This window comes from Strigops habroptila, chromosome 4, assembly GCF_004027225.2.
Source record: "Strigops habroptila isolate Jane chromosome 4, bStrHab1.2.pri, whole genome shotgun sequence".
NCBI classification, from domain to species: Eukaryota; Metazoa; Chordata; class Aves; order Psittaciformes; family Psittacidae; genus Strigops; species Strigops habroptila.
This window is the reverse complement of record NC_046358.1, coordinates 61286387-61307361: the sequence shown is the minus strand read 5'-3', so window position 1 is coordinate 61307361 and position 20975 is coordinate 61286387. Positions and strand designations below refer to the sequence as shown.

Below are 20975 nucleotides of genomic sequence, written 5' to 3'. Positions count from 1 at the left end.
ACTAAAAGCCCTAACAACTTAGCAGAAAGCAATGTTTTTTTTAAAATCCAAAGTGTACCAATTGTGAACCTTTGTAATACCAGCGTATAAGGAGAAAATGCTATAGAAACTATAAATTGATACATATATTTTTAAAGATATTCAGTGAATCTTAGGCTCTAAAAGCACATGTAATATGTTACTTTGTACTTTTGCAATAACTGCACTTACATAAATTATATTTTAAAAGTCACAGCTATTAACCTTTTCATTAATTACCCACATTACTTACCTAACTTTAGAAATGCCTATTCAATGAAATATATCCAATCAGATACAACTGAAAATCAAAAACAAAGACTCAAGATATCAAAGCATTTAAATTACATTTTCCCAGTTGAAACACAAAGTTTACTCTCCACCTCTTCCACTGCCATGCTGAAGGGACAAACTCTTTTGTTCTTTGAGGGCAGCCATTTGATTCAATATGAAGTAGAATTCTGGATGTTAAGCATCTGAAAAGGCTAGAATCAACCTGTCTTAATTTCTAGTTTTTAATCCTGAAGTAAGCTTGAACAAAAAACCCAGTATGGAAAACATCATAGAGTATCAAAAGCCACAATACAAATAATACTCCTTTTCTAGTTGGTGGTTTTGTGGTTGGTTGGTCCCCCTCACCCCCCTTTGCTTTTAGTCCTATCTTATGAGTATTTTTAAATTAATGCACTTTTTTTACAAACCTTTTAATGATAAACAGAAGGAAAATACTCCATGAAATATACCACTAATCTGTATGACACAAGACAGTACATTCAATTTACAACTAATTTTCGATATTACTGCTCTGCAAGTTTCAATCCATTTTTCTAATCTAAAATTACAGAAGCATTAAATAACCTTTTTTTATGATTTAGTCTTCAGCACATACCACTAATCATGGCTCCTAATTTATCTACTTAGACTTTCTGTTTTAAAAGAGCTGTTTAAATTTGACACAGGATTAAATTTTTATCGCTGCTGTTCAACATATCCACAGGGATGTATTTAGGTTAATATCCAACAGCTTTCTGAAGGAAAAAATCATATCATGTCTGTTATAATATCATATAACTGGTATGTCTTAAACCGTCCCTCTAATCTTTGCTTTTTCCATGGACTGATTGAATAAGTAGTCTTTAAGCTTTTTCATACTAAAAAAACCCAACAAAACCAACCAACAAACAAAAAAACCAACCAACAAAACCAAACCAGGTCTTTTGGTGTCAGAACTTCCAGGATTCAATATTCTTTCCATTTGTTGGCTCATGGCCTGAAGATCCTGCACTTTCAAACTTACCCCATTCTAGCTAGTTCAAAGATCAGGAAAATAAAGCCATCTTCCTGGCGGCCATAATCCATGACCCATGCTGTTAGATACTTAAGAACATCTCAAAAGCAAACTACCTTGTTTCAGCTCCCAGTGGGAGCTCAGCAGGGCACTGCATCACATGACTGCAAACCCCACCTAGTCAGGTGACTCCACAGCTAATCTGATTTGGTGACTATAAAACTTTAATCAGTACAGCCTAATACCATCACATTCCAGAACTGATGAGGGCAGCAGCTTGGCAAGGTAACAGCAAATGCCGACATGATTAGAAATTAGAACTGTCCCTCGGATGCAGTTTTCTAGTTCTCTATCCCACACTTAAACCCAACACCAAAATATCACTGAAAAATGATCAGGCAGACATAGAGTTTTGAAACAAAATGCACTGATATGTTTTATTCCAAAATGGATAGCATTCTGCTCATTGCCACGGAAGGACAAGAGCACACACTGAATCTTAGAAGGCACAATTAAAACCTATTGGTGACTTGAACTCAAGGAAAATAAAGTACATACAGCAAAATAACATTGTCTGCTCACACAACAGAGCCTCAGCTTGCTTTAACTGAAGGTCCTAAGAATTTACACCTACAACCCCTGTTGCAAAAAGAGTTGAGAGCCATGGCAGGTATGTTTCCACTTATCAAGCACAAAATACCTAAAAAGCACACTTTAAGAAGGACTGCTATTTTGCGGACACTAGGATTTTCACCAAATCCGCAGGCTACAGTGAATTGACAAACATACTTGCAGATCAAATTCCAAGCATACCTTTTCCCAAATGTTTTGCTTGCTGTCTCATTCACCCACTGTATTCCCTCCATTTTTTCCTTCGGGAATTCTCACCCAAAAATCCTCTAAATCCATCTTAGAATCTGCATTTGGCATAGACAAGTAGTGAGAATTGGATCAGCAAGTTTACAAGAAATGGTAGAGTTAGGATTTGTAGTTAAAATTGACATAAACACTTGATCAGGTCTACATAATACACAAGCTGTGAAAAAGAAAAGTTGACGATTCTACAGTTTAAAACATCCCAATCTGACACAAAGGTTTAAACTTCTCCCCCTATGAATTTAGTATGACCATAGTTGCCATAGCTCAGCTGACAAGTAACTTGCTAAGACATTTCCTGATCACTTGCAATCATCTCCACATTCTTTAGTTTCTCTGCATTTCAATTCCACCCCTAGAGCAGAAATTGTAGGACTTATCTACCTACTAATGTAATGTGTATTTGAGGATGACAGGGCTTTTATATAGTAATATCTAGAATTACAAATTCCTGCAGTCTTGCTTTCTGTTGGAGAGCCCCTAGTGGGATCTTTTACAATGGCTGGAAATTCATCTTTTGGGGAATGTACATGTGAACATAAACAAACCTTTGGTACCACTCAAAGAGAGTGAAAAAAGTTCTTATTCCTGCAAGGTTCACAGTCAGTAAGACGTGGAAGGTTCAACTGCCCCCCTCCCACTGTATGTATGTGCCCTTATCGCATCTATCAGCAGTATGACACATTAAACTATTAAGTTGATTAGGTAGTTCCAAGTCAGCTTAGGGGGCTGAATCAGCTCAGAAAAGGATCTGACAAGCACCAGGGTTTGTTAGACTGGAAGCATAGAAGAAAAATGAAATGAAATTAAAACTTCCTGTGTTAGCAATGCTGACCTATTATATCAGCTCAGGAGAGGCTGAGATTTCCAGTAAACGTGCACAAGTATTCCCAATTGTAAAATACTTTCATTATGTGGGCTCCACAATGAAAGAAAAAAAAAAAAATAATTACTTAGTCTCCAGTTTTAATTGCCTTGTAAGAAAATGGAAAAAAGTATAAAAACTACAAGACAGAGAAGAAGTAATGAGAAATGAAACTACAGAAGAGAGGGCTCTGCCCTAGATGCATGCTTACACCTATTCTTTAAAGTTAATGCATCCTATCCTAGTGTATTTTATTTAAAAAACAAGCAAGGAAATACTTTGTCTCACTGAAGTAACAAAAGGAAGCTTACTGCTTGGAATGGGGAGAAAAGTAATCACTGAGATAAACTCAGTGATTCTTTTTCTGGTAGGTAAGTGGTGAATTATCAAAAATATCCTTGTTGGGCTAAAGTATTCTATATAAAAAGTCATATAATAAACGTGCTGCAAGTTTTTAATAGTGTTACACACATCTGAAATATTTAGGTATCTGGACTCCAGAATGACAGTGAAGTAAGAAACAGATGAGCTGATGTGATGTTTCAAAAGTGAACAACTCTGAGTTTCAGCTCCCTCACTCAATTATATACCATAATTCCTCCACCATAGGATCCCACAGATTATAACAGATTCTTGAACTCCTAAATGGATTGTGAATTACACTTTTTTCCTTTATTTTGTTAAAGTCTTTCCTAATCCAGATACTCACAATTCATTACTAGGGCCCAACAGAAGTGACATTCAATAGGTATATTTATTTCTTGCTATGTTTTTAAATGTGTCCTTTGACTTTTTTTCCCTCTAAAGACAAATACTTCTAACTTTGAAAAATAATCTACATTTGAAATTAAACATTATTAGATATTTTACAGTTTTGCAGCAAACATAAAACATTAAAGCAACCTCCTGACACTCATGATAAAGATCTTACACTGCCCAGTACTTAACACATAAAATGCTTGGCCAGCAGCAAAGCGAATGCAGTTTCACCACCCAGGAAGACAATACTGAAAGTTCACCCTCACAAGTTGGAATTTTATATGAAGAAAAACCTTTGAGGCTCAGGATTGTTAACATATTGTTGCTCTTTATTGTTGTTTATATTTAACATGAAGATCCCCCGCCCCCCCTTCAAAAAAAAAGGTAGGCTCAACAACCACAGGTGCTCAAAAACATTGGCTCAGAGCAATAACAAAATCATTCGAATTAGAGCTTGAGAGTGGAGAATTACGACATCAGAGCCTCAGTAGTACATCCTGCTATGTGCAAGTGCCTTCAAGTAGCTTGGGATGCATCTGAAATGCCAACAGATTAAAAACAAACACACGAATACCTGTGACAGAGGCTATTCTATATGCACATACGGATTTCTCTTAAATTCAGAGTCTTATGAAGTGTTGATTTACAAAGCGAGCATGAAGAACTAAAGCTCTTCATTAAGACAAAAAATATTTTAATGTCTTTGTATATAATAAGTACAGAAATTACTAAGTTCAGACATCCCACCAATTTTTACATACACTCAGTTTAGGGTGGTGGTTTGCTGCAGTGTACAAGGCCACGGGCTGCTATCAATAAATGGCTAATAAAAAGTAAAGGACATGTTAATCTTAAAACAACAAAAAAAAAAAACCCCAAACTTTCAATGGTGTTAGGGTGTTAGTAACTGACTCAACAATAACATTTCAGTAGCGATTCAGTAACTACTTTTCTCACGTAAAGGAACTTTTTCTCCTATAGCTCTCGCTTTATGGCATGGTCAAGAGCCATTGCTTCCAAATGAGGGGTCTTATATCATACATTTATTACAGATCCACAGCTACGTACAAACGAGACTCCAAGCACACTTACATACTAATCTACATACAGTTACTTGAAAACCGCTAGAACGCTTTACAAACACTTTTTCCTTCCAGACTCTCGCAGAAGAAAAGCTTTTTTTCGAAGGGGGCGACGCCGACCGGGCGGCACGGAGACTGGCGAAGGCACTGAAGGGTGCACAGGCCAGGCCGGCCTCTCCCTTCAGGGCTCACTGACACCTTAGGCAACCCAACCCCCAAGCAGAAAGGAGGGCTCCCCTCCGCAGCATGGCCGGGTCGTCATCGCCGCCGCACTACTCCGACGTCCTCCGCTGCACCGCGGAATACGCCGCCGCCCGACCCACCCCCTCAGGCCCGGCCGTTGCAACGGGCCCGCGCCAAAGCACACCCCGCGGGCCCGTCTACACTCACCTACCTGCGCTCCACCGGGAGCCCCAACCTTCCCCGCCCCTTTAGCCCGCGACGTGCAAACAACGCAGCCTCCCATTGGACAGCGGGTTTCCTACGCGGCTCTCCCATTGGTGGATTGGAAAGGGCTTGATTCTTCCCGGCGGCCTCTTGCTCCTGTCAAGCGACGGGCAGCTGAGATGGCGGCAGCGGCCGGCGGGGCGGCGCGGGGCCGCGGGGCCACCAGCTTCCAGCGGAAGGCCGTGGCCGGCAGCCGCCTGGCCGGTGTGGCGGGCACCCGGCCCTCCGTTCGCCACGGGCAGCTGCTGCTCTCCAGCGGGCTCCCCTCCCTGGACTGTGTGCTAGGTTGGTGGGAAGCGGGACCTGGGACCCGGCTGCTGCCACTCCCTCCCTCAGCCCGGCGGCCTTCTGTTTTGCCAGGCCCTGCCTGTCGTTTACCTTCCGCAACCCCGCAGCTACTCCCGCAGGCTTTTCCTTCCTCCCTAGGGTTCCCGGGACTAGGGGGAGAATGGGGGGAAAAGAGGAAGGGGCAAAGCAGGATCCGTTTCCCGCCTTGACCCCCCCGCCCTGCGTGAGGAGGGGCAGGCGAGTGCGCCCGCTTCCCAGCCTGCTGCCGCGGGGCAGAAGATTGCCATTTACCGCACGTATAAATCGGTTTAAGAACCCTTCTAGAGTGAAAGCAAACTTAACTTAAGGTTTAAGCCACCTTGCAGAGTGGAAAGGTACTCTGTAACTTAGTAGCACATTCCTGTCTATTTCAAACTAAGGGGTCTGAAGCTGTCGGTTTTAAAAAACGTGTGTGTATCTATTTCAGACTAAGGGGCCTGAACTTCTCAGTTTGAAAAACGTGTTTGCTGAATGAACTCCTAGTTGCATGTGGTGTAGTTCTGGTTCTTCAGAATTTTTAGGCATTTTTAGGATGTGTTTGACCATAAACCTGGATTCTTTATGTGTCTTTTCAGTGTTGCTCGCCACCGCTACATCATTATAATGCCCTGTTTAGGTAATTACACTGGTGTGGTGCTGTTCTTACTGTCTGTGAATCTGCTTTTGCCTACTGTCAGTGTCAAGATGCTAGATAGTTCCTTAGACTGATCCGTTTTGACCATTGCTATGTTATTATCTGTGGCATGAAGTAGCACCGTTTACCTGGGTTGAGAACTAATTAACTTCACCGGTATGACTAGGTTGTTTTATCTGTATGTGCTAGGGCTGCATGACCCTGTTACTAACTACTGACACAGTTGCAATACATTTTCAGTGTACATAGATGGGGCTACTTTTAGGTGAGGAAGGCTTGACTTTAGCTTTGGTCATTCATCCTTGAAGGAGTACATGGATGTCCTGGTTTCAGGAATGGACCACTTTTCTTTCTAAGGGCATTCTAAGGAGTAATGACAAATACAAAAGTTGTATGCATTTTATAAATAAGTTTTTGGAGCCTGTGTATCTTATGAAGAATCACATTAATTTGTCTTTTGTGTGTGTGTGTCTGGTAGGGAACACCTGCACTTTCAAGAGGGATTGGCATCTTTGTGGAGAAAGCTCTTCCTCCTTAAGAGAGAAGTATTTCATTAAGTGAGTGTAATTTGTAAAACCCTTTAATTGCATAAATACAAGATCTGCATTGAATATTCCAGTTGTTCTTCATATTCCCTTTTATAAACAGTGGATTTTGCACAGCATAGGTCAGACAATGTAGACAGCTTCCATGGTGGCATGCTCCTAAATGTCCAGGCACTTGCTAAGATAATTTTTAGTTGTTTTGGTTCACATTTGTATGGCTTTGTATACAAACCATTTGTATATGGTTTGTTATAGAAACTGGGGAGACTTATTTCAGTAAACCCAGGATCCCTTCTAAAGTACCTTTTCCTTGCCTTTTAAATATTCACTAACTTCCTGACCTGAACAAGTTTTACACTCTAACATCAGGAAAGTTGTTCAATGCTAGGAATAGCAGCTTTTGAAAATATTTTTAGATGATTTCTGGGTTGTGGCATTTTTGAAAAACTGGAAAACCTCAAAAGCTGGAAAACTCGCTGAGTGGATAAGGCCACAAAAGACTATGCCAAAAGTGCTGAACTATAATAAAATTCCCGTTGATACCAGGTATTAGGCATTGTTACAGACAGACCGCCCAGCTAGGTGGACCTGTACAGAATCATTGATTTTGGAAGCTGGGGAGGGACCTCAGGAATTCATCTACAGCAACCTTAAAGCAGGCTCAACATTGAATTCAGAGTTGATTGCTCAGGGCTTTGTCCAGCTGAGTCTTGAAAACTTGCGATGGCAGAGAGGCTTTATTATCTTTGTGGGGAATTTCCTTTTTCTTTATATCCATTTCGAACTTCTTTTTCAATTAATGCCTGTTGTTTCTTGCCCTCCCACTGTGCACCTCAGCAAAGAGATCAACTGTCTACTCAGTAGCTTCTCTTCAGGACCGGCCTGCTACCATTAGGTCTTCCTCTCTTCTCCAGGTTAAAGAAGCCTGGTTCCTTCAGCCACTCCCCTTGGGTCATTTGCCCCATCTTGGTTCCCCTCCACTGGACACATTTGAGTTTATCTTTCTTGTACTGAGGGGCCCCAAACAGGACATTGTATTCCAGATGTGATCTCATGAGTGCTGAGTAAAGGGGAGTAGTCACATCTCTTGACCAACTGACTGAGCTTCCGTTGATGCAGCCCCCTATGCTGGGTGACTGTAGAAGTATTGTACTTGGTCTCATTTGCGTTCTTCTTGTCTATGTATGGAAATGCTTCATAAATGTCTTACAGAATGCTGTTTATGTGGTTTTTAAAGAATGCTGTTACTTTTGTCTTTCATCTTGCAGATTAGCAGTTAAATAATTAACTGTACAAAATATTTAAAATTATTGACACCAGGGTCTGAGAGTAATCTCTTTTTTTTTGCATAAATTCCCAATAGAAGTTACTATAAACTGGTTTAGTATTTTTTGTAGACCAATTTTTTAACGGTCACCAGGCAGTCTTACAGATCTCTCACTTTGGGCTCAGATTTAAGCTTTCCTTGTCCAGAAGCTGCAACCCGAATACAGTGTTGTTTGTCAGACATGAAGATACAGCTTATGATGAAGTGTAAGTAAGAGAAAGCATGGTGTTATCAGACACAGGTCTAATTAGAAACTTTTGAAGAGAGGAAGAGGCAGAGGATACATGGAGGAATTTCTTTTACCCTGCAGCTACTGACTGATTTGTTACATTATTGTTGGTAGCTAGCTCTTCTTAATAAATGCATTTTATTTCAAAAAGAAGTGGTAGATAAGTGCTGGATTTCAAATGCCGTGTTCCCATCTCCAGTCTTTATATTCAAGTTCACTTTCAAGATTTATAGACCATATATGCTTGATTTGCGCTGAAGCAGTTCTCTGTAATGAGCTGTAACTATTGTGTAATATAACCATCACATGCTTGGTATAGAATGTTTTGTTTCAGGGTGCTTGAAAAAAGGTCACAGATACCCTTTGAAAACAATGGGTTCTCAACTTACAAAGATTGTTGTGTTTCTGTCCCTAAAATTTTAAATCTCATTGCTGTAAGTAGCAATGTGGAAAGTTGCAAGTCTTGCTTAGTAGTTTACATTTACTATGGCCTTAGTTACTAACAAAGAAAAATTACAATAGCAAGGTTAGAAAGAATTACCAGTTTCTTAGAAAACTTGAAGATTTTAAATTTTCCTTTTGATTCTATCAGCATTCCTGCTGATTTTTTTAATGTTGTCTGGTTTTTGCTTAATTTACTATTATTATTGCTCATTGTAATATGAATGTGTAACCATGGTAACTGCAATAATTTTACATTGCATCTGATAGAATACACTTGTTCAGACTGTTCACTGCATCTGATAATGTAAAGCCAATCCTCTGACCTGAGTTTGCCTTTAGTAATCAGGGTGTGTGTATGCATGTTCCAACTCTGGCTTGTAGAAAGAGGCAGTACAATTGATAATCTGAAAATACAGCTTAAGAGAATTTTGACTGCACCGATACACGGTTTGACAAACAAATTCAGTCTTGAGCACGCAATTTAGAAGCAGGAGAGACACTACTTCTGTGGTGGCTACAAGTGAGCTTTTTATAACCAAGGTTTTAAGACCTTATTGCTATGAGGTAATATGTTACTTATGGCTGTTTTGATCATCTTTTCTATGTCAAGCCATGATTGGTAAAATCTCATCATTTTGAGCTATTTTTTTTTGTGTGCTTTATGGAGTATATGCTGGTTGTAAGCAAATATTGTTAGTGACCCATGCATTCTGTCTCCTTGAACAATTGAATGTGGTGAATATTGGAAGCATACTTTGTATCAAGCATCTGTATGATTTCTGATTTTCTTTTTTCTCCTCCTTTTCCCTTTGGTACATCTTTTGGGGCCATTTGCGTTTGTCTCCCAAGCAAATAAAATGAAACAGAAAGTAGTGGATTAGAGCATGGGGATTTCATGAGTGATTCTCACTCTAGGATAACAGTACTTCTAGTTGTTTGGTTTTGTTTGGTTGGTTTCTTTTTTAAAATATGTAGGAAACGCTTGATTACTTGATCAGCTTGCCATAAACATTGGGGCTTTTATACATCTTGACTCAGGAGCATAGCTTAAAAAACCTGTGATGTGTTGAACTACATCTATGAAATTGGTAGCTGACTAAACATTTGCACTGTTGTGCACTGCTGTTGCACTGTTGATGTACTGCTCAAATTGTGGTACATCATGACAAAGGGATTCTGTTGTGGTTTTAATTCAGGTGTTATTATGCAACAATATTAGCACTTTTTGATTTATGAGAGATAAATTTGCTTTTTCTCTTCCTTCTGGGTGTATATCAACATTTGTAGTCCTACCGGCAGAGCTAAAGATCAAGAAGTCGATCCAATCCTTATTGGATTCAGTTTCAGGTGAATTTTAATCAGCTCTTAAATTGATAGACTGGATTATCCTGTTCACTAGAGTCTACCTGTGCAGTCTGGAATTGACTTCTTTTATCAAGAGCTTTGGATATTGTGCTGATGTGATTCAGTTTGCTCCTAACTTGCTTTTAAAGTTAGGAGCAAATTAGTAATTAGCAGTTACGTAATTGCGGAAGACATATTGCAGTTTCCTTCATTCAAAGCACTACAATAGGCTAGGCCATCTGAACAGTTCCAGGAATTTTCAGCTTTCACGTCACAGTCTTACACGATGTTCAACAAAATATTTCTAGTCTGATTTCAAGTTATTCCACTACTTTCAGTCTTGGAGTTTGGATTATAAACCTGTTTACTCTTAACCTAAAATAAAATATGAATTCTTCTTTCACTGTCTTTATAAAAATTCCATCTTGGGACAACCATTTAAACCACTGTTATATATTCATGCGTGCTGTCTCTTTGAGGAAGAAATAAAGCAGTCAGGATGGGAGTTCATAGCTGATTTTTTTTCCCTGGTCCTCCCTGTTGAGATCAATGGGATAAGAATCTATGCATTAACACATATTGGGAGTATTCTGCCTATTATTCAGTCAGTCATATGTGATTGGGATGTAATCATCTATTGTAATTTTTTAAACAAAAAGAAAGAAAAGTAATAGCGGCCATGTATAAATCTGTCAAAATGTATTTTTATTCTTGAACAAATATTTCAATCAACTGCATTCATAGAGTTTTTGTGTCCTAGACATACTGAAAGAGACTTTAACAGCCTGGGTTTTTTTCAAATGTGTGTTATGGTGTTTATGATCTGTCTGTCCAGGTTCCACTGGTTGAAATCCTACCTGCCTTATTGCCATGTCTGTTTGCAGTAATAAAATAAAAACCAGTGGAGCCAGGATTTTGCCTCGTTGACTTGGGTGGGAATTTTCTAGCCTATTAGTAGGTCACTTTACATACACAGTCCTTAGTACAGAGAAATATCACTTGATAGTGATTAATATAGATTTAACTGGAGCCCCAGCCAAAGCCCCAACCAAGGCCTTGGCCAAATCCCACCAAATCTTTCCCTCCAGACGTGTTCCCAGGAAAACTCCCCTGTGCGCAACTCCTGTCCTGTCCGCACGGTGGCGCTGGCGGTGCAGGGGCAGGAAGCAGGTCCTGAGCCCGTGGGGTACGTGACCATGGTTGGTCACGGGTCAGACTGTCCCAGGGTGTGAAGGAGCCCCTGGGGCAGCCATTCTGAGCCGCTGCTCCTCAGAGCAGAGCTCCTGCAGCCGGGGGCTCTCCCTGGGGTCAGGAGCTCCTCAAGGTGAGAGCCCTCCCTGTGGAGGTGAGTGATGGCGCACCTTGGGTCATTGGACATTGGCAGTCAGAGTCAGCAGTGTAGTGGTGAGTCCATGTGACATGCCAAACCTGTAGTTGGTGTAGGAGGTGGCTGGTCTCTTCTCCCAAGTAACAGGTGACTGGACAGGAGGTAATATCCTCAAGCTGCACCAGGGGAGGTTTAGGTTGGATATTAGGAAAAATTTCTTCCCTGAAAAGGGTGGTCAGGCATTGGAACGGGCTGCCCAGGGCAATGGTGAAGTCACCATCCCTGGAAGTGTTCAAAACCGTGTAAACAAGGCCCTTTAGTGACATGGTTTAGTGGTGGACTTGGCAGTGATGGGGAAATGGTTGGACTTGATGATCTTAAAGGTCTTTTCCAACCCAGATGATTCTATGATTACTCACTTGAGCCATCCAAGTAAAAATTCGCTGGCTCAGACCATACATCATTATTGTAGTACTTGAGCATAGTTGTGTAGAGCTCTGCAGGATCTTTTAACCACAATGATGATAGTAAGTATATTGTGAAAGTAATTGTAATGTGTAATATATAATTACATGTAACGTATAATTATTTCATAATAGAGAATTGTAGGAAGTATTGCAAAGGTAATTAAAATGTTTTTCACTTTTATATTTTTAAATTCCCTGTTATCACCTTTCTTTGACTTGCAAACTTAAGAAAACTTACTTGTTCTCTAACATAGTATTAAAATGTAGTCTTACTTTATCTTCATTTTGTTTTGTTTCCAGGTGGAGGCATAGCTGTTGGAACCCTTCTTCTTATTGGTTAGTAGAGAATATATAGATAAAGCCATATTCTGATGTGTTTTGCGCTTTTTAATGTATTTCAGTTAACCTGTCTTCATTATTTTTTAAACTCGGACTTTTGAGAAAGTGTAACTCTCAGGCCCCTTCACTTTGGATAGCCTTCAAAGTGGACACTGTCTATTTCAAGAATTACTTGAGGTGGATCACACCCTTACTTTCAGGCAGTTTTGACCCCTCAAGATGAATACTGCAGTATTCTTTTCAAAAGCAGGGTATTTCACAAATTTCAGGAAAATTTTCAAATTATTTAATATTTTCTAAGCTCCCTGACTTCCTGTAAGATTCAGACTGTTTATTATCTCAGAGTTGGTTGATTGGTTTTTCATTTTGGCTTTCTGAGGAAGCAATAAGCAATATTTTTGCACTTAAGGAAAAAGATAAAAATAAACAATCATTCATGTTTTAAAAATGATCTTTTATACAGAATCTTTTAATCTCTTGATTGCTGAAATCAAGAGTAAGCTGTTGAAAGCCTGCTTTCTGTCAGGATGTGGATGAGGCACACTGAGATGATTAAATAGTTTACAACAGAATTCCCTTTGCAGACTACATTGAAACTGTCTGATACCATGTCTCCATTGCAGCTGAGATGCCCAGATTTCCTTTTTGTTTGAAGTGTAGCAAAGGGGAGAAGGACTATTGTGCACATATATCTTGTCTTCATATCCCCATGGTATGTACTGGACTTAGAGCCAAGAAACATTTCCCAGGCCCCTTAGTTTAAGCATAGCAGCCAAAACTACAATTGTGAGGGAAGACTAACTTGTAAAAAGCGAGTCTTCCCTCACAATTGTAGTTTTGGCTGCTACTTCTTACAAGTTAGTCTGGTAAGTGCTTACAGTTTCAGCATATAACGATGATTATTGCAGAAGAGGAATTGAAGGCGGTACCACTTTATGTGTCACATCGGTTCATTAATCTTGGGCTTCTAAAGATACAAAATTACTTAATGATACAAGGGCTGAATAATGATATAAATTTGATTTTTTTAATTCTATTTTAAATGTTTATCAGATTAATGGGTCTTATGAGCAACTTTCAAGCTTGTTACTTTCCTAGCAAAAAGAGGTGATATTACAGGGGAAAAAATGGAAGGTTATTAAAGAAGCACCTGTAGTTGTGTGGCTTGTTACTTTAAAGTATTTTGATGGCTACTTTCATTTCTACATTTTATCCATGATCAGAGACAGGTGTTACTGTCTCACTGAATCTTGGAAAATCTGGATTTTTACATAAGGTGTATAAATTAGTGTATGTTGTGGTGCAGGTTAAGTCATTTGAATAGTTGCCTGCCAGAAAAAAATAACTGACATTACCTAATTCTATGCAGGCCACTATTTGTGTAAGGGCTACTGTTCAAGTTCAGATTTTTTGAGAAAACTGAATTGATACAGCAGTTCACTGTTGCTGAAAGAAGTTGTCCAAATTCTTCTCCCCATTCATGGCTGTCCAATTTTGTTGTTCCTTAAGTTGACACTATTGCTTTTCAACTCTCCCAAGTTGACAGAAAACTTACCCAGTTAAAGAACGGAAACTTTTCTGTCTGTTTAGTGACCTGAATCAGCTCACTAACATGAGATGAATACCAGAGCCAGCACAAGGCGAAGAAGGACTATACAGTGAGGACTAGGAGAGAAAGTAGATGCCCTTTGTCAAGGCAGAAACTGCCTGTTAAGCTCAATTTTCTCATGAAATTTCACCCAAATTTCTGTGAATTTGGGAAAAGTGATAGGTTTCTCTCTCACTGCTTTCAGTGAAGATCTTTCTTTTCTCAGTTTGAGAAGAGCTGCAATCTTGCTATAGACAAAGGAAGAAGAAAAAAAAGAATTTAGAATCTATCATATTTTACACAACAGAGATTAGTTTTGGTTCTTCCCATTACAACATTCACTGACCCTTCCTGTAGATGAACTGGGTGGTACCAAATGAACCTACTGCCTGGAAAATTGTAATTAAACAAAAGACAGTTGTTCTTCAGGTGGTATGCAAGTGGAATACTTCACCATAGGGTGTTGTGAATGTAAAAAAAAGTAAATGTAAAAAAAAAATCATGGTCTTGGTGGAAACTGGGCAGCACGATGGAAGAGAAAGACATTTGCATTACTAGCTTAGTGGATACCAAGTCCAGCTAAGGAATCCTTAAGCTACAAATGATGGGAGGCTGAGCAAGTGCTTGGGTGAAGCATCACATTTGCTTGTTCAGTTCTTATTACCTTTTTGTAAATATCTGCTTTTGGCTGCTGTTGAGCATCAGGTTAGATATCTACTTGACCTGACCTTAGTGGCACCAGACAAAGTGAGTACAATGACAGTGAGCTGTGTGTTTTAATGAAAGAGATGACAAGACTCAATGATTTGAAAATGGGAGGATATTTACCCGATTTTTCTCTTTTCCCCTCCTCTGACTGCATAGCTGGCAATACTCAGTGGTGGGGTTTAATTTACTTATCCCCTATGTTGGTTATTTGTGATCTGATATCAAACTTAGCTTCACAGAAACATGAAGGAGAAGCTCTCTTTTAGTTTTGAAAGCTGTTTTTTTTCCCAAATAAGACTTACCGTATATTATTTTGAACCATATAATTATATACAAAAAGTCTTAAAGTAAGAACTACGTTTATTCATGACTCATTAATCTAAAAATTTTTAAACTAAGTTTTAAAGTTGGTGCAGGTAGAATTGTTAATTGCATTGTTAGAATATCCTGTCAGTATACAAAAAAATTCTGTCAAGAGATTAGTCTAGGCAAGCTTAATATTATACAGGATTGAAGCTGTCAGTGATAAAGCTCCTAGGAAGATCTTTTGCATTGTACTCCAAGTGTTATAAAAAGGTTAAATTCTTCCCCCTTCCTTCAACATTCTCTAAGGCAAGAATAAATTGCATTTCTTTTAGATTAGCTCCCTTTGCAAATTAAATGCTCATCTTCATTATTTGGCACATGATCTTGGTTAATTTAACCAAATACTAGTAGATTCAGGGTATTAAAATATTTATTTTAACTGTTGCGTTGTGTTCTGAAGAAGCAGTAAAGGCACAGGTTACTTGCTAAGACCGTAAACTATTGTTTGAAATATAAGTGCACAATTTTTTAAAATTTAATTCATAATAAAAAGCATCATGATTTTCAGTTGAACTTAATTCTATTATATGTTGACAGTGTTTTATTTATATAGGAATTAGAGAGTTGAGCCCATAGTAGTCTCATGCAAGATCCTAGCTACTAGAGGAACTTGAAATTTCCTGTGTTTTGTCCATACAGCAAGAATGTTTTGGATTTTAACCAGTACTTCAGTTGCAAAAAGTAGTGGGTTTATAAGAAGTGGTAAAACAAGCATTCTGACTCTGCATGAAATTAAATTTGAACATAATCAAAACAGTTTGTTCAGTATGAATGTGAGGCCACTTCTTTGTTGTTTCGTCATAAACTGCTCCAGATTAGCTTTCTAGAAGAATCTCCCCTTTCAAAACAAATAGTATAGATGTTGATTAAACACGCTCCTTTCCCCCGTCCTCTCTCCAATGGACTTCAACCTGTTGCATATCTGTTTCGCCAGCCTTGGAAAGTGTTTCCAGGAGGATGTTGTTTCGTTTTTCACATGTAATGCATTCTACTTAGTGAGTTGCAGGACACTCAAATAGGTCTGCCCTAGGTACCCTATAAGAACCCATCCTTACATACCTTTAAGATGCTCTAGTTTTGACAAGGTCATTGATGGCTAAATGTTTTAAAGATTATCAGTAGGAGGTTTTTTGTTGGTAGCTGAGGTCAATATTAAAAGTTAAAGTTGTCTGTTAAAAGCAGGTCTATACTTGTACATTCTAAGCCTCAAAGCAGTTTCAGCTACTTTAATTAGCTACTATTATTTTTGTTAGACATGCAATTTAACCTGAACAGTAAGAGCTCTCTTCACTTGTCAATATAATTGAATTTATCATCTTTTTAAAGCTGAAAATTCAATCTCAAAAGAGGTACAAAACAGTGATTTGCTAAATATAATTCTACAAAATACAAGTTACCAGAATTTACCTTCCTGAAGTATGGCCAAATGCCAAATATTGTAACTTACATGTTTGACAACTACGTTTTGGCATGTGCTAATTAAATGCAAGTGACACAAAGTATATCCCCTCAAGCTTAGTAAATGTGGACATTAGTAAAGTATCTTTTAAGTGGAATTTCAGATTATTAAAATAATCACATCTTATAACCCGCAGCAATTCGGAGAGATGTTTCATAGCTTCAGAAAGACACACCTTAGGTCACAGTACCACACTGTAGAACTGTCTGGTAAAAAAATGATCAATACTGATAGGCTATGACAGGCTTTAGGCAGCTTTAGGGCAACCTGTCTAGACTGTGTACAGAGAAAAAAAGTCAGCTATCTGTACATTACATTATTGCAGTCTTATTTTTTTCTCTTATAGCTCTCATCATTTTAAGCAATTATACTACAAATTACCTCTGGAGTCTTTCAAAGATCTTCCTGCTGTTTATTATACTGATGTTTAAAAGTCAGCTATTATAAATACTATCTTTGCATATTTGTTGGATGGTGGATTTTCTTTGTGACTTTTTGTTCCTTTTCAAGTTACAGTGCTTATTCTCCATCCTTCTCTTGGAACATGAATACCTCTGCGCAGAAGAAGCAGTTATGGCTAAATATTTTTCCTTAAGGCTACATGTTTACCTTTACACATGCTTATACAAAACCTATAACTAGGTAGATTTTTGTCCTTAATTTTTATATAAATTATATATTTACAGTGCCTCACTCATATCTGCTCACTTTGTTTTCTGTGCCCTAGGTAAACTCCAACTGCCTTAAAATTTTGTTTCTAATTCTGTGACCCACTGATTCGTCTGAGTAGTTGCTACAGACAGTCCGTGCACAGAAGTGTTGAGAATGTGTCTCATGTTCAGTAGCCTGTACAGTGTAGGGGTGAAAAGAGCCATAGACAGGCACTGGTCTTTATCCATAGTTTTCAACATGGTTATATGTTGGAATTCATTGCACTGATACTGACAATACTGCTTTTTTCTTTGTGACACTTGTATCCATGAAAGCATGCTGTTGTGAAAAGAGACCAATGGATAATGATCACGATAAGCTATTTTATTTATGTCCTTATCCGTAGGATAAGAAGAGGTTTTGTTCTGGCGGCAATATGCATAACTTCTAGGTAAATAATCTCTTTTCCTTGTATAGTTTTACGCTTCACTACTTACTCACCTGCTACTTAGCTGTAGAACACTCTTTGTTCAAAAAGAATCAGAGAAGGTTGCGGACTGGCGTGTGACTTGGCGGTGACTGGACCCAGAAGAGTCTGCAGCTGCAAGAGTCTTGTTTGTTTACGTGCCTTATTAGCTAGAAGTAGGGTTCACAATGAAGGCTGCAGACAGGACAGCTCTTCAGTATGGAGGCTAAGAATAAAGATTTGGGCCAGGCTTGTCTTAAGTATTTGACTGACTAAAATGCACTTAAGTGTTAGTTCCTACGCATACAGAGTGGATGGTCTTTTAGATGAGGGTGTAATTATAAAAATAAAGATAACACTTTGAGACTTTATCCTAGCCATCAAAATAGTAAGTCCAAGTGTTATCAGAAAACAAATACACTTCAAAGTCTTTCATTCAATTTATCTATGAAAGTAATCAGTAAGCTACTGAAGTACCTGTGTTAAATGATTTGTTTGTTTATTTACAAGAAGAAAGCTGTGCTCCTATGGTTTTGAATAGTAACGTGACTATTGAAGCCAGGCTACAGTGGATGCTATCAGAAAAGCCCCATATGGGTGCACTTTAGATCTTTTGAATACCACAAAAGTTTAGTGACCTAGAAATGAATCAATAAAAAGCCATCCTCTGTCTGACAAATTGAAGAACTGAGGGATTCTTACAGATGCATTGACTTTAACAATCCCAGATACACTGTTTGTAAAGGCTTTCTGAGACACATTTAATCCTTAGAGTACTGTAGCAGACTATAAGGTGTTTTATATTTAGATAAGTCTCCAATAGTTCAATTCCTATTTTTACTTTAAGTTTACTGTTACGAAAATCAATGTGAGAAGACTAAAAGGAAGGCTAATGCTAAAATGGCATGTCCTTATACAGAATGTAAATGCTTTTATTTGGCTAAATTGAAGATTCCTTATTGTTTTGAAAAACATGTTTTGGAAGGGTATGGAAGTGTAAGAACCTCTCTAGTCCTGTTATATTACAAATAACCCTATTACTCAAGAAAATCAATTACAATCTTGGGTACGTCAGTGAAACTGTTCACTTCTACAGTTTGTTTTAATATTTCAGTGTGTCAAATAAAATTTGAGTAAAAATTCTTCTTAATTACTATAGCCTTATTTCCTCTTAGTTTAGTTAAATAATCAACACACAGTATGATTTCTTATATTTATCCATGGTGTATAGACTTTTCATGTTACATTTGGCACAAAATTGAGTATGTTGTTCACTTTCTAATGAATAATTAATATCAAAACAGTGATCCAGAAAGACTCTCTGTATAGTTGCACACTCATACTTAAACCATAAAATTCTTAGACCACTTGAGGTATTGGCTTATGCTTTATTAAATGTCAATTAAGCACTGTCCATATGCAATACAACTTGGTGTTTCTGTGTCTCAAATGGTGAATATTTTTGATTCACCAAGGATGGCAGCTTAGGATTCTTCCAGAGCACCCAACTAGTGTTGCTTTTCCGATTTCGTTCAAAGGAAAGGAGATCTAAAAAAATTTTCTCCCTCCCCTGACAGATGGTTCAGTGATATGATTACATGGGAGGCTTGGTGGCTTCTTTCAGGTAGCTCAGACAATTAAAAAAAAAATAAAATTAAGAAGTAGATAACATGCTGTTACTTTGATTTCTAGTGAGCATTTGTTCTTAAATTGAGAGCTTCATAGATGAAGGTTAGTACATCGAAGTCAATATACTGTGAATAGTATATTACCAGTTATATTGCAGTAAGCAACCAAAGCATAAGTAACTAGAGAGAGCAAATGCTTAGGGGTGTAGGAGCTGTAAGTATGTGTTACTGGACTCCAGTTATAAGGGAGAATTACTCTGCTTATGTGTTTTATTTTCCTCTTTGAAGCAGTTTAAGATCTTAGCAGGCTCCAAAGACTATAGTTACAAAGTAAGACTTGTAATACTTCTTCAAAACTTTAGATAGTGTCAGTTTTACTTTTTCCTTCTGCAACAGCAGTCCCTCAGTTTTACCTGAATTGAGTCTTGTCTCCATCCTAGTCTCATACATGGATCTGCATCTTTGGTTACAGCACAATGTGTGGAGCTCATTTACTAGGAAAACAGTTCTTCAGCAACACTGTTAATGGCTTTTTAAGCATGCTAGAGTAAACTGTATAAAATATTTAATTAAAAGCTCCAAACTTTCAAGAAAATTAGAGTTTGTAATTCTGTGATGCTTTTGGAAATGAGTCCTGCTGAAATTTTAACAAGGATCCCACGCTGTCGACAGGAAGCTTTTGTCAGCGTTGTACTTTCCACAGTACTGATCTGTACATGTTTTTCACTAGACTATTATTTTTACAAGATGTGTATTGGAAGTACATTAGAAGGTTAATATGGCCTGCTAGACAGGTTAAAGTACCAAAGCTAAATTATATTAATACAATCTGAGTTCTTAAAACCCTTAGACTCTACAATAAACTGGCTATATCAATGGCTAGGATTAGGAGCAAAAGTTTTGTAATTATTGTATTCCCTTTGGCTTATTTGGACGTCCAGTTTTATGTAATTTCCTGTCTTAGGGACTGTGTTTTAAAGGATTTTTCTCTATTTTGAAATGTTGCTTTAGAGTGATTTCGAGTTCATTTCTTGGGCTTAATGAAAGAGAAACTTTTAAACAAGCATTTCTCCTTAACAGCAAAGTAGGTAGTCTTGATGCTGTATCTTTAGGGATTATTTTGAAGAAGAAAGAAATGAAAGAAAGAAATCTTCCAAATTTTAAGTGTATACCTTTTACATTAAAAAAAAAAAAAAAAGAAAAAAATTCCAAATACTAAATGTAAAAGTGAAATAAAAATTAAAAAAAGGCAGGAAATAAATTCTAGTTTGCCCAATATCCCATGGAGGATATCTCTGGAGAACTGTTCCTTTCCCAGTGAATTTGAAAACTTGTGGTTTGAATTTTTCTCTTGTTGATCTAAGCACTGACAGTCCCAATACTTGTGCATGATATTAGGAGTGTAGCAGTGCAATGCTATTTTTCTGTGATTTGTTTCTTAAGTTTCCCCATTGCTATTAATGTTCTTTCTCCTATTTGGATATACATCTCCTTTCATTCTTTCCTCCCACTCCACTTTATTGCTTCTTTTGACTCTTAAGCTCCAAAGCATGCTGTTCTGGTACGTATAGAATCATAGAATAGTTATAATCTTTTTGTTTTCCTTCTTTAGTATTTTTACAAGTTTATATATGGATGACAACTTTCTTATTTTCACCCTTTATTATTGCTTTTGTGGTTTTTTCTTTTAATATTTTTGTATGTGATTTATAATAGGGAGAAAATTGTTTCCGAATCACAGAAAGAAAGGATTAAGAGTCTTGTTGGTTCTGTATAAAGAAAATCTATGTC

The 20975-nt window shown here is 37.9% G+C and overlaps 2 protein-coding genes across 11 annotated transcripts in view; one reads left to right on the top strand and one right to left on the bottom strand.

Moving 5' to 3' along the window:
- The window catches only part of IMMP1L (inner mitochondrial membrane peptidase subunit 1), a 34614-nt gene extending 29255 nt beyond the window's left edge, over positions 1-5359 (bottom strand). The window contains exons 1-2 of one of the 4 annotated variants that reach the window (XM_030481957.1): positions 5283-5340; positions 2120-2223 (exon numbers count right to left, since the gene is read on the bottom strand). The gene's annotated coding sequence lies outside the window, so the exon portion shown is untranslated. Of the gene's footprint in view, positions 1-2119; positions 2224-5278 lie in introns of all 4 variants that reach the window. The other 3 variants (XM_030481958.1, XM_030481955.1, XM_030481960.1) reach the window with 3 other exon arrangements.
- Positions 5360-5439: 80 nt separating this feature from the next.
- Positions 5440-20975, top strand: part of ELP4 (elongator acetyltransferase complex subunit 4) — a 144888-nt gene continuing 129352 nt past the window's right edge. For 6 of the 7 annotated variants that reach the window (XM_030483006.1, XM_030483000.1, XM_030483002.1 and 3 more), the window contains exons 1-2: positions 5440-5620; positions 12280-12315. In XM_030483006.1, the coding sequence (XP_030338866.1) occupies positions 5455-5620; positions 12280-12315 (202 nt within the window). In that variant the 5' untranslated portion in view covers positions 5440-5454. The remainder of the gene's footprint in view (positions 5621-12279; positions 12316-20975) is intronic. The other variant, XM_030483001.1, reaches the window with a different exon arrangement.